The sequence below is a fragment of the Oncorhynchus nerka genome, linkage group LG8 (genome assembly GCF_034236695.1).
Source record: "Oncorhynchus nerka isolate Pitt River linkage group LG8, Oner_Uvic_2.0, whole genome shotgun sequence".
Lineage (NCBI taxonomy): Eukaryota > Metazoa > Chordata > Actinopteri > Salmoniformes > Salmonidae > Oncorhynchus > Oncorhynchus nerka.
Genome location: NC_088403.1, coordinates 24,278,958 through 24,291,676, shown reverse-complemented (window position 1 = coordinate 24,291,676; position 12,719 = coordinate 24,278,958). Strand labels below are relative to the sequence as shown.

At 44.7% G+C, this 12,719-nt stretch overlaps 1 protein-coding gene across 6 annotated transcripts in view; it reads right to left on the bottom strand.

The window, feature by feature from the left end:
• The window catches only part of magi2a (membrane associated guanylate kinase, WW and PDZ domain containing 2a), a 343,918-nt gene that overhangs the window by 10,738 nt on the left and 320,461 nt on the right, over positions 1–12,719 (bottom strand). For 4 of the 6 annotated variants that reach the window (XM_065021544.1, XM_065021541.1, XM_065021543.1 and 1 more), the window contains 8 exons: positions 9,141–9,182; positions 8,369–8,484; positions 7,821–8,013; positions 6,630–6,899; positions 5,830–6,015; positions 5,130–5,364; positions 2,341–2,593; positions 388–531 (listed from right to left, as the gene is read on the bottom strand). In XM_065021544.1, coding sequence (XP_064877616.1) covers positions 388–531; positions 2,341–2,593; positions 5,130–5,364; positions 5,830–6,015; positions 6,630–6,899; positions 7,821–8,013; positions 8,369–8,484; positions 9,141–9,182 — 1,439 coding nt within the window. The remainder of the gene's footprint in view (positions 1–387; positions 532–2,340; positions 2,594–5,129; positions 5,365–5,829; positions 6,016–6,629; positions 6,900–7,820; positions 8,014–8,368; positions 8,485–9,140; positions 9,183–12,719) is intronic. The other 2 variants (XM_065021546.1, XM_065021542.1) reach the window with 1 other exon arrangement.

The following is a 12,719-nucleotide window of genomic DNA, read 5'->3' as shown; positions in this document are numbered from 1 at the left end:
CCCTGGAGAGAACATTACGAAACGGACAAACGTGAAAACTACTCATGGTAAAAGCAGCCACCCTTTAATTATTCATCTGAATGTTTATAGTACCTAATGTATTATTGACTAGACTAGGGAAACGTTTCTGCTGCCAGTAAACCCACTAACCCAGCAGGTGTCAAAACATCCCAAATCCTTCACACACTCAGCCACACTGCATTAGCAGATTATTTTCTTACAGGGCTTAAAATGGAAATTTGCTGCCAAGATAATCATCAGACAATTATAACTAGCAAAGATTTATTATTAATATCCCACTAAACCAGCGTTGGGAGAGAAGCTACTGTAAGTATGATGAGGGGAAGTGTTAGTTCAGCACAGGATGTGACATCGTCATCAGCCTACCCTCATCCTCCCGTTGCGGATGGCGGGTCCGTCCTCGGCCAGTCGCAGGACAAACAGGTCCATCTTGTACTCCCTCCCTCCACGGATACTGAAGCCAAACCCCTTCACACTCTTCTCCAGCTCCACGGTGAAGAAGTCAAAGTCCTGGAGAAGGAGCAGGACACATTCAGACAACGGGCAGTAAGAACCAGGGAGGAGGGGAAGGAGCAGGACACATTCAGACAACATGCAGTAAGAACCAGGGAGGAGGGGAAGGAGCAGGACACATTCAGACAACATGCAGTAAGAACCAGGGAGGAGGGGAAGGAGCAGGACACATTCAGACAACATGCAGTAAGAACCAGGGAGGAGGGGAAGGAGCAGGACACATTCAGACAACATGCAGTAAGAACCAGGGAGGAGGGGAAGGAACAGGGCACATTCAGACAACAGGCAGTAAGAACCAGGGAGGAGGGGAAGGAACAGGGCACATTCAGACAACATGCAGTAAGAACCAGGGAGGAGAACAGGGCCATTCAGACAACAGGCAGTAAGAACCAGGGAGGAGGGAAGGAACAGGGCACATTCAGACAACAGGCAGTAAGAACCAGGGAGGAGGGGAAGGAACAGGGCACATTCAGACAACATGGAACCAGGGAGGAGGGGAAGGAGCAGGACATTCAGACAACATGCAGTAAGAACCAGGGAGGAGGGGAAGGAGCAGGACACATTCAGACAACATGCAGTAAGAACCAGGGAGGAGGGGAAGGAACAGGGCACATTCAGACAACAGGCAGTAAGAACCAGGGAGGAGGGGAAGGAACAGGGCACATTCAGACAACATGCAGTAAGAACCAGGGAGGAGGGGAAGGAACAGGGCACATTCAGACAACATGCAGTAAGAACCAGGGAGGAGGGGAAGGAGCAGGACACATTCAGACAACAGGCAGTAAGAACCAGGGAGGAGGGGAAGGAGCAGGACACATTCAGACAACAGGCAGTAAGAACCAGGGAGGAGGGGAAGGAGCAGGACACATTCAGACAACCAGGGAGCAGGACACATTCAGAGAACCAGGGAGGAGGGGAAGGAGCAGGACACATTCAGACAACAGGCAGTAAGAACCAGGGAGGAGGGGAAGGGCAGGAAGACAACAGGCAGTAAGAACCAGGGAGGAGGGAAAGGAGCAGGACACATTCAGACAACGGGCACTAAGAACCAGGGAGGAGGGGAAGGAGCAGGACACATTCAGACAACAGGCAGTAAGAACCAGGGAGGAGGGGAAGGAGCAGGACACATTCAGACAATATCAGTCACCATCACAAAAGCTAATGGCCATGTGTATTACTATAGCCTGGTTAAACCAGACTGAATGCTGCACACACCATTGTTTAACTCAGTGCAGCGTTCAGTCTCGTTTAACCCTGATAGAATTACCACATCTTCTTCGTTAACCTCTCTACCTGAACTACTATTTCTTGCTTGTCAATGACCATGTATTTCAGTTGAATGTATTTATTTTATTTTAATTGAACCTTTATTTAACTAGGCAAGTCAGTTAAGAACAAATTCTTATTTACAATGACGGCCTACACTGGCCAAACTCGTACAACGTTGGGCCAATTGTGCACCGCCCTGTGGGATTCCCAAACCCCGCTGGTTGTGATACAGTCTGGATACGAAACAGGTCAATCAGCGTCTGTTGGAGACGCCCCACCTCTTTCAGCACTGAGAATCCTTCTCACCCCCTTAAAAGATTTAGATGCACTATTGTAAAGTGGCCGTTCCACTGGATGTCTTAAGCGTCTGCTAAATTACTTAAATGTAAATGTAAAGTGTTTTAGACTGCTGCGCCACTTGGGAGCCCCATTTTGACAGCTTTACATACTTAAAATAAAAGTAACGTAAAGTAAAAATACAATTTAAGTTAGCAGACATCCCAGGTCAATATTGTATTGATGAGTAAAGTATCTAACCTGGTATACTTGTGGCATCTGTGGCTGGATCTGTCTGTAGTCGTGGGGCACAGGCATAGGGAAGTGCCTGGGGTCAGTGGACAGCTGTCTGTAGTCCATCAGAGGAGGGTGTCTGTAGTCCAGGGTGGGTGGCTGGCGGTAGTCTGCTACAGGAGGGTGTCTGTAGTCCAACGGGGGCTGTCTGTAGTCTGTGAATGGAGGCTGTCGGATGTCCGGTTTCACATCCTGCCTCGCTTTCACCTCTGACCTGTAACTAACCAACCAATCAAGTTAAAGGGACATTTCCCACTGGGCATAAACTGGTTGAATCAACGTTGTTACAACGTAATTTGTCAATGTATTGTGACAAGGAATATACAAGGAAAATACATTGGATTTGAAAAAAGTAATCAATGTTTTGAGGGTGAAATTTCAACCACGTAGATGAAGTTGTCACGGTAACCACATTTCAACATAGGTTTGTCTTTGTTGAATTTGTACCTTAAAAACAGCATCAGATCTTCAAAACAATAGGCTGGGCAGCACCTCCTACTGGAGAATTGGTATATCTACAGCTACCCTTTAGTCTCCCATCCCAGGTTTTAACCAAGCCCCACCCTGCTTAGATATGATATTTGTCAGTGACTACTACCCTGATGCTATCTTGAGAATAATTTTTTGAGATGTCACTTAAAAACTAAATAGATTTGCTGTTGCTATCAAAGTCATTCCAAAAGGAAGGTTTCACAGAGCAAATTAAATGTGACCATACTTTATCACTCATATAAGGTCAATGAGACTATTTTGGCCTATATAGCATTTGCAAAGTCATCGACAGCCATTGTTTCAATTCAAGCCAGAATTCAACTAAAAATAGACAATACAATAGGCCCAGGGTTTCAAGCTTTGATTCATTTCAAATGTAATGATATTTAGTTATATTGAATTGTGTTCAGTTGTCAACCCACCAAATAACAACATTTGAAGGAAATGTAATTCTTCTGCTTGGATACTTCCACCTGTAATACTGACTTACTCTGGCTTTAATTACAGTTTGTCTCCAAATTCATATTTGATATGTTGGATTCACGTCTCCATCGCAACAAAATACGTAAGTCAACACAACAATCTAAGTTAAATAATAGAAATAAATCAAATCCAACTTTATTTAAAGTGCATTTAAAGTTTGATATGATTTAGTCCTATTCTTTAACTTTGATTGTTATGTTGAAAATCAAACACAATTCAATGTTTGAAATACAATAAACAATGAATAGCATATTAACTTGTTGACAAGTTTAACCAGTTGGATTCATGTCTCTAACTCAACCAAAAATACAAGTTCAAGAATGGGATTAAGCCAGTGGCTCAGATGGAACTATGCAATCAGTAGATACATCTCATTTAAAATGTTGATATTTGGTTGCTTTGTCAACCAAACACAATTTAATATAGCCTAAATTAAGGCTATCGTACAAACTAATGTAACATTCAACTATAAAACGAGTAACACATCCATGGTCACCTTAAGGTTGAGTAATTATAAAATCATTATTATAAAGCATGCATGAATAGGTCGTCGCAGGTCTCTGGAGATCTTCACTGTTGCTGTAATAATCTGTGCAGAATCTTGAACAGCATTGATCTCTGCACCATGCACTTTTAATGTAATCTCAACCGCAATCCAGGTCATTTGGTTCTCTATTAGATGAAACACAGTGATAACACATTAATCTGTTGTATAAATAAACTAAATATCTGGCATTGTATTTCCATTTGAACGTTGCTGTGCTTTTAAATGGTTGAAAGCGCAGTGAGACATTTCAGTGAAAACTAAACCAAAAATATGACGTTGTTTTTCTGTTGGAATTTGGTTGTGCTTTTTTCTCGGTGGTTGAATGCACGGTGATAACACGTTGGACATTGAACTATGTTTTGAGTGGTCTTTTTGAGTGGGTGAATATACAGTATTTTGTAGTCTCATTGATCAAGTTCTCAACTAAATATTACCCAATTACCAACGTTGAAACGATGTAGCGTGCCCAGTGGGTTATCACTACAAGCATTTCATATGAAAGCTCCAACTTCATTCGGTTGTGAAGGTAATGCTCTCTGAATCAATTCATGTCAAATTAAAAGTTATTTACAAATACCTTGTTTGTTTCAATCAAACTACCTTTTAGGCAAGACTAGTGGTGGTAAGTGAAATATATATTTTCAACCACATAAAAAGACACTCCAGTCTTTTACAGAGTTGGCAATAAATTAGAGGAAATTCTCCAGAGCAGGAGAGAAAGGACAATGACAGGGTACACTTTTGGGCCCCTGTAAGAGCTTGATGAAATATTCAGCGTAGGTCTATAAAGAAGCTATTTAGGTTAATAATTCAGGAGTCCATAAGAGTTAAGTGATGTTATACAACAAACTGGAGACAGGGAGAGAATACCTCGCTCTCACCTGTAATTCCCTTAGGAATAGTGCTTTTACCCCAGAGATAAAAAAAATAAGATACTACTGTGCTGTATAAGTGAGATTTCCAAATGTGCTGTAAACCCTAAAGATTACATGAACCCATAAACATAGATGATCAACCATCTTAAACGATTTAAATACATAGGAAATGATAGAGCACTTAAATGCTGCACGTCTTAAATCAAATCAAATGTTATTGGTCACACACATATTTAGCAGATGTTATTGTGCGTTTAGCGAAATGCTCGTGTAAATTATGGCCCTGGTGCTATGAATTGGTGTGTGTGTGTTTTTAAGCAGTGTGCGTCTGTGTGTGTGTGACCATCCGGTTGCCGTACCTGCTGTCGTGGGTGTAGATCTGGGGTGGGGGGGCTGGGGTCTGTGTGATGGGGCTCTGATGGGTCAGGGAGCTGGGCTGGGTGACTGCAGGACTGGGCTGAGTGACTACAGGGCTGTTCTGGGTGACTGCAGGGATGGGCTGGCCCACGGTGGGACTGGGCTGGGCCTGAGGACTGTGCTGCTGGGTCACTGCTGGGCTCTGCTTCTCTGAGCTAGGGGCTGACGGGCTCAGCTCTGAAACACAGACAGACAGAAGTGTCAGACACAGTGACAGATAGATACACACCACAGCATAGACTATGCTAAACAGAGCCACATTAACATAATACACGGTGCATCTACTTCAAAGAACTGTCAGTACAATGCTCTAATCTACAGTAGATGCTCGTCATAACCAGAAACACCCATGAAGCATTAGAAGATGGTGACAGAAACCGACTCACTAGACAGTTCTCCCAAACAGACATATCACTCGCTGATCCACACAGTAAGTGCCTTAACCAGAACAACCTCCTTTAAAAAAGGGATGTAAAACTGTCTGTACAGTAAGACAACGTGCTGCATTTAAGATGACAAACAGTTTTAACAACAGTCCCTGAAAGTCCCCCCACATCTACATTATACAGTTCTCTACTACCCCTTGGTCCCCCCATTATCTCCAGTCTGCTGACCGTTGCCCCCCCCCCCCGTCTCACTCACCTTCCTGTGGTATGATCCGGAGGGTGACGCTGAGGCCGGCGTCCTTGATGAGCTTAACGATGTCGGCGTGGGGCATGTTGATGATGGACTGGCTGTTCACCGCCAGGATGCGGTCACCCACCTTCAGTTTGCCACAGCGGTCCGCCGGGCTGCCGTCGATGATACGCCCAATCTTATGGGGCACGCCTGGGATGGGAGGAGAGGTAGAGGACAATACACACAGAGTGAGAGACACACAGATATAGTTAGTTGAGGATGGGTCTGAGTTCAGGCTAATCTTACTGGTTGGATGCTTTCTTTCCAGCTCTCCCTCTCTTCTTTCTATCTATGTTGCTCGCTCTTTTCACATTTCTCCTGCCCCCTCTCAGCTTATGTAAGACAGCTGGCTGTATGCACGGCGAGTGTGGGCAGGGCACTAAAAGCCGCCGCGGCGTACTGGAGCCTAGCTACCTCAGATCTGAGGGATTGATACAGTCAGGAAACCATTTGGAATTGAGACGGGTTAGATGGTTAGAGGAGGAGTACATGGTTCAAAAATAGAGGTGTTACATTTTTTCTATGGTTGGGACCTCTTCCTCTCAGCAATTTCTGTCAAAATGGATTTGGTTTTCTCTGCTTGGAACGACCGTATCTGCTGGACTAAAATGCATTAAAACTCAAGAGCATAATAATATGCGAAGCCTTCCCTTTTAAGGTGAAATTGCCATAAGGCAGTACATTGTAATGTAAACAACCCATGGACATGCAATAACACACGTACACACACACACACACACACACACAAACAGAGCAGCACTCACTGATGGCGGCGGCGGTCTCGGGCCGGTTGAGCGAGCTGATGATGACGAATCCAAACCCTTCACTCTCCTTGCGGTGGATAATGACATCACTCGGTGGCTGCTGCACGCTGGAGGTCGGCTCTCCGTCTGTGGTGCTACCTGTACCCATGGCGTCAGTGGGTGGGGCTGCGTTGTTGCCAGGATATGTGACATTAGTGAAGTCGCTGCGTGGGGAGCTGTGCTGGGTGGACACAGAGCCGGGGCTGCGGCCGTTCTCTGGACACGGCTCTCCTGTGGGGGGTAACAGAGCGCTGAGTTAACCTGCTCTGCTCTGCTCTCCACCACACCACACTGCAGCCCAGCACAGCACTCATCAATGGACAAAAACTGGCCCTGTCTGGACTGGCTATCAGATCAGAGAAAGGTCATGGTTTCTCTCACACCTCATCGGCTGTATTGTTGCATCCAAAGATCTTTTTAATGCAAAAGAAAACCTCCATTGAAGATATCTGTAGATACAATCGCTAAGAACTAACATACCCTCAAAACCAAGATGTCATGTTAGAGCTCATTACATCTTCTTCAGTGATCAAGGTTGAACTGACGGTAGTGTGACCTCTGGGAGAGACAGAGTCTTGACATCTCCAAAAGTGTTACTTTGAATCAAACGTTCGAGGGATGAAAGGCAAGACCACGGACGACACGGATGAGACAGACATCCTTTCATGACTGGAGACGGAAGGAGAAGAGGGAGACAGAGGAGGGGAGACGGAAGGAGAAGAGGGAGACAGAGGAGGGGAGACGGAAGGAGAAGAGGGAGACAGAGGAGGGGAGACGGAAGGAGAAGAGGGAGACAGAAGAGGGGAGACGGGATCTCACCAGGGTGGCTGTGCTCTCCTCCCCAGGCACCAAAGGCAGCCGGAGCGTAAGCTGACATAAGGGAATGGGGAGATCTGAGGGGGGAAGGTGTGTGTGTAGAGGGCTGCTACACTCATCACACAGCAGGCTCTTGCAGCTCTACAATTCAAGGTACAATACAACAGCCGGACTCCACATAAGACCAGAGAAAGGAAGACTATCAGGCCTTCTTGGAGTAGGATGCATTTGACCCTAGAGAATGCTCTACGGTCAGAGTTCCGTTTTCCTCCCTAATGATTAGGATTAGGAGTTTTCAGTAACTGATCCTAGATCTGTCCCCTCCCATCCTCTCACCTGGGCCCTGTAGCCTCCTCCTGATGGTGAGGTTGACTTGTCCATTGCGGGCGGCGCCGTGCATCAGGTCGATGACGTAGCGGTGGGGCTTCCCCGCCACCGGGATCCCGTCCACGAAGATGAGCTCATCGCCTGGCCGCAGGCGCCCATCTCTGTCTGCAGGGCTCTTCTCTATGATGGCCCCAATCAGAATCTGTTTATGGGAAAAATACCAATCAGAACGCATGGAGAGCTAGGGGTAGGGGTTAAAAAGTCGGTTGACCAATCAGAGGGCTGGATTCATAAAAGGACTACATTGAAGTGATATGTAATCATGGTCAAGTGGACAAGTGTATGTGAAATGACATGTATTAGTGGTTGTTATGTCAGTGGTGCTTATGAATAAATACGTGGCTCCGTGTTTGCGCTGTTACTCTACAGACAATTAACCAGTAACCATCCACAGCAGTATCACCAGTCTCTCAGTCAGTCAGGGTTCAGGGTTAGATATGCATGTAGTGGGTTAGAGAGGAGAAAATGACAGGGTTCCACGCCCATCTCATACGAGCCTTCTCACGGGTGTCCGGACTCACAGGCTGACCCGCCTCGTCTCCCCCGAGGATGCGGAAGCCGAAGCCGGACTTCTGCCTCCTCAGGTGGACCTCCACCTCCTGGTACTCTGCCCCTGGGGTCAAGGAACAGACAACACCTGTGACACGTGTTGACCTTGGAGTGCCCTCAGTCTAATGTCTAATTTATGTGGAGCCAGAGGATTATTGATCACACATTGTGGAAGTTAACACATGAAATTAAAGGCACTGTTATTCCTGTGTTTTATATAATATTGTACAACAGCTGATGGAACTAACACTAAAAGTGTGAACATTTTTTATCAGTGTTATTTCCTGGTAGTTGCTTGTTGAAAAGAATCGACACAGGACCCTTAATCAGCAGGTTTGCCTGGGCGGGAGTTTCGGCTTTCCATGGTGGCATCAATGTGGTATATTGGTTAATAGACCAATAACAAAGAGAGTTCCAAACTTCTCTGCCAATAACAGCTACTTTTCAGTTTTCCCCTCCATACTCAAACCAGACAGTTCTTGCTAAATTCTTGCTTGAGAATGTTTCTTGGGCTAAAAAGCCAATTTTGCCCATTTGAATGGAAATCTACAGTAAGACACTTATTTGTTACCCAGGAATGATTTGAGACTGATATAAAATGACTGCATTGGGCCTTTAATGCATTGCAAATGAAATGAAATGTTTCAGAAAAAAAGACAACATTTAGAATAATCCCTTTTCCTCCCTGAGAGGAGTCTTCTTCAGGGCCAACGTACATACCAGAGTGGTCCACAGAGAAGATGGTCCGTGGCAGGCCTGGCTCTGTGTGGGGGAGGGAGATTGAGGGAGCACCCATAAACAATAATACAACACACATACTGTCTTACAACTGTCTCACTCAGAGCAGACTACTAAAAAGACTGTGAGACTAGAGCAAGACAGAAAACGACTTGCCTCAGCACATTGTCTGCACAGAGTTCCTACATCATCCATTACACTGTGGAAAAGAAGTGCTTAGGGCTTGTAATACAGCTATCTTTTTATTTACAGTAGGTGTTACGGGAGCAGAAACTCATCTGCAATCAGGCCTTTACTGGAAAGCAGAATGATTTGTGGCATAGTGATATTCATTACCCTGAAAACCCTTTCCTATGAAATGAAGTAGAGTGGGTCAAAGTGACTGTGATGAGAAATGGGCTCTATTTACAGCAGGTTTAATCACGGAGACCAGTGTCCGCTGGGATACCAGAGGAATTCATTGAGGAAACAAAGATGGCGGATGACACATAAGGAGACTGACTGACAAGTCTTACCACGGAACCCATATACAGTGTTTTAAGTTTATATTAAATAAGATTGCTGGAAAAAATACTCATCGATGTTGGCAGGAGATAAGGACAGAATGACCTTGCTGGCTAGAGGATGATTTTGGTATATTCCAGACTATTGCAGTTTACATAAAGTACACAATTCCTAAATCTCCATCTAACTCCAGCTCTCTCACATGCAATGGGGTCTCTTGGTTCCCTACTAGAATAAATGCATCTAATTACAGATGTAGGATCTTAATTTGACCACTCTTTTGTTACTGAGAATTTTCCTACACAGCAGGAAATATAAATGTGTAGTGTAATAAAAATGATTCTAAAGTTTGGAATATATATTATCAACCCCTACATTTATCCCATGAATTATAACCTGTTTTATTTCCTGTTGCTGCATGATTCTTTTCCAGCTGTAGAAAACCGTATCAACATTCAGTGGAAGCTACACTGACTTGTCTATGGTTGTGGGGTATGGGTGCATTTTCTTTCTCTAACAGCCTGTATTGGTCTCCAGGCTACAGTGGGGCAAAAAAGTATTTAGTCAGCCACCAATTGTGCAAGTTCTCCCACTTAAAAAGATGAGAGAGGCCTGTAATTTTCATCATAGGTACACTTCAACTATGACAGACAAAATGAGAAAGAAAATTCCAGAAAATCACAGTGTAGGATTTTTAATGAATTTATTTGCAAATTATGGTGGAAAATAAGTATTTGGTCACCTACAAACAAGCAAGATTTCTGGCTCTCACAGACCTGTAACTTCTTCTTTAAGAGGCACCTCTGTCCTCTACTCGTTACCTGTATTAATGGCACCTGTTTGAACTTGTTATCAGTATAAAAGACACCTGTCCACAACCTCAAACCGTCACACTCCAAACTCCACTATGGCCAAGACCAAAGAGCTGTCAAAGGACACCAGAAACAAAATTGTAGACCTGCACCAGGCTGGGAAGACTGAATCTGCAATAGGTAAGCAGCTTGGTTTGAAGAAACCAACTGTGGGAGCAATTATTAGGAAATGGAAGACATACAAGACCAATGATAATCTCCCTCGATCTGGGGCTCCACGCAAGAACTCACCCTGTGGGGTCAAAATGATCACAAGAACGGTGAGCAAAAATCCCAGAACCACATGGGGGGACCTAGTGAATGACCTGCAAGGAGCCGGGACCAAAGTAACAAAGCCTACCATCAGTAACACACTACGCCGCCAGGGACTCAAATCCTGCAGTGCCAGACGTGTCCCCCTGCTTAAGCCAGTACATGTCCACGCCCGTCTGAAGTTTGCTAGAGAGCATTTGGATGATCCAGAAGAAGATTGGGAGAATGTTATATGGTCAGATGAAACCAAAATATAACTTTTTGGTAAAAACTCAACTCGTCGTGTTTAGAGGACAAATAATGCTGAGTTGCATCCAAAGAACACTATACCTACTGTGAAGCATAGGGGTGGAAACAACATGCTTTGGGGCTGTTTTTCTGCAAAGGGACCAGGAGGACTGATCCGTGTAAAGGAAAGAATGAATGGGGCCATGTATCGTGAGATTTTGAGTGAAAACCTCCTTCCATCAGCAAGGGCATTGAAGATGAAACGTGGCTGGGTCTTTCAGCATGACAATGATCCCAAACACACCGCCTGGGCAATGAAGGAGTGGCTTCGTAAGAAGCATTTCAAGGTCCTGGAGTGGCCTAGCCAGTCTCCAGATCTCAACCCCATCTTTTTAATTTTTAATTTATCCTTTATTTAACTAGGAAAGTCAGTTAAGAACAAATTCTTATTTTCAATGACGGCCTAGGAACAGTGGGTTAACTGCCTGTTCAGGGGCAGAACGACAGCTTGGGGGTTTGAACTTGCAACCTTCCGGTTACTAGTCCAACGCTCTAACCACTAGGCTACCCTAGTGGTTTGGAGGGAGTTGAAAGTCCGTGTTGCCCAGCAACAGCCCCAAAAACATCACTGCTCTAGAGGAGATCTGCATGGAGGAATGGGCCAAAATACCAGCAACAGTGTGTGAAAACCTTGTGAAGACTTACAGAAAACATTTGACCTCTGTCTTTGCCAACAAAGGGTATATAACAAAGTATTGAGATAAAATTTTGTTATTGACCAAATACTTATTTTCCACCATAATTTGCAAATAAATTCATAAAAAATCCTACAATGTGATTTTATGGATTTTTTTTCTCATTTTGTCTGTCATAGTTGAAGTGTACCTATGATGAAAATTACAGGCCTCTCTCATCTTTTTAAGTGGGAGAACTTGCACAATTGGTGGCTGACTAAATACTTTTTTGCCCCACTGTATATTGGGAACAGTGCCTAGTTAGATAATGTTACTGAAAAATACCAATGTTCAAGACCTAGAACTCCCACACCACTGAGGGAAACAGGTAAAGTGTTCCTAAAAGTTGCCCTGTGCCTCAACCCTGTTAACCTGACTGACCAACAGTCTGCACGTGTAGCCTAGCAGCGAACAGCACTTTGGGGGCATGTTACATGGAGGGGACAGATACTTAACACTAAACTGAACAAGGGACTAAAGGAGAGAAATGATGGAAGAGTGAGAAACAAAGAGAGAGAGAGAAGTGAGTGAGACAGAGAGAGAGGAGAGAGGGAAAGAGACAGAGAGAGAGAGAAAAATAGACAGAGGGAGAGAAGAGAGACAGTGACAGAGGAGAGAGAGAGAGAGAGAGACAGACAGACAGACAGACAGACAGACAGACAGACAGACAGACAGACAGACAGACAGACAGACAGAGAGAGAGAAAGAGACAGACAGAGAGAGACACAGAGAAATGCAGATAGAAAGAGAGAGGGAGAGAGAGAGAAAAAATAGACAGAGGGAGAAGAGAGACAGTGACAGAGGAGAGAGAGAGCGACAGACAGACAGAGAGAGAGAGAGAGAGAAAGAGACAGACAGAGAGAGACACAGAGAAATGCAGATAGAAAGAGAGAGGGAGAGAGAGAAAAATAGAGGGAGAGAAGAGACAGACAGACAGACAGACAGACAGAGAGAGAGAGAAAGAGACAGAG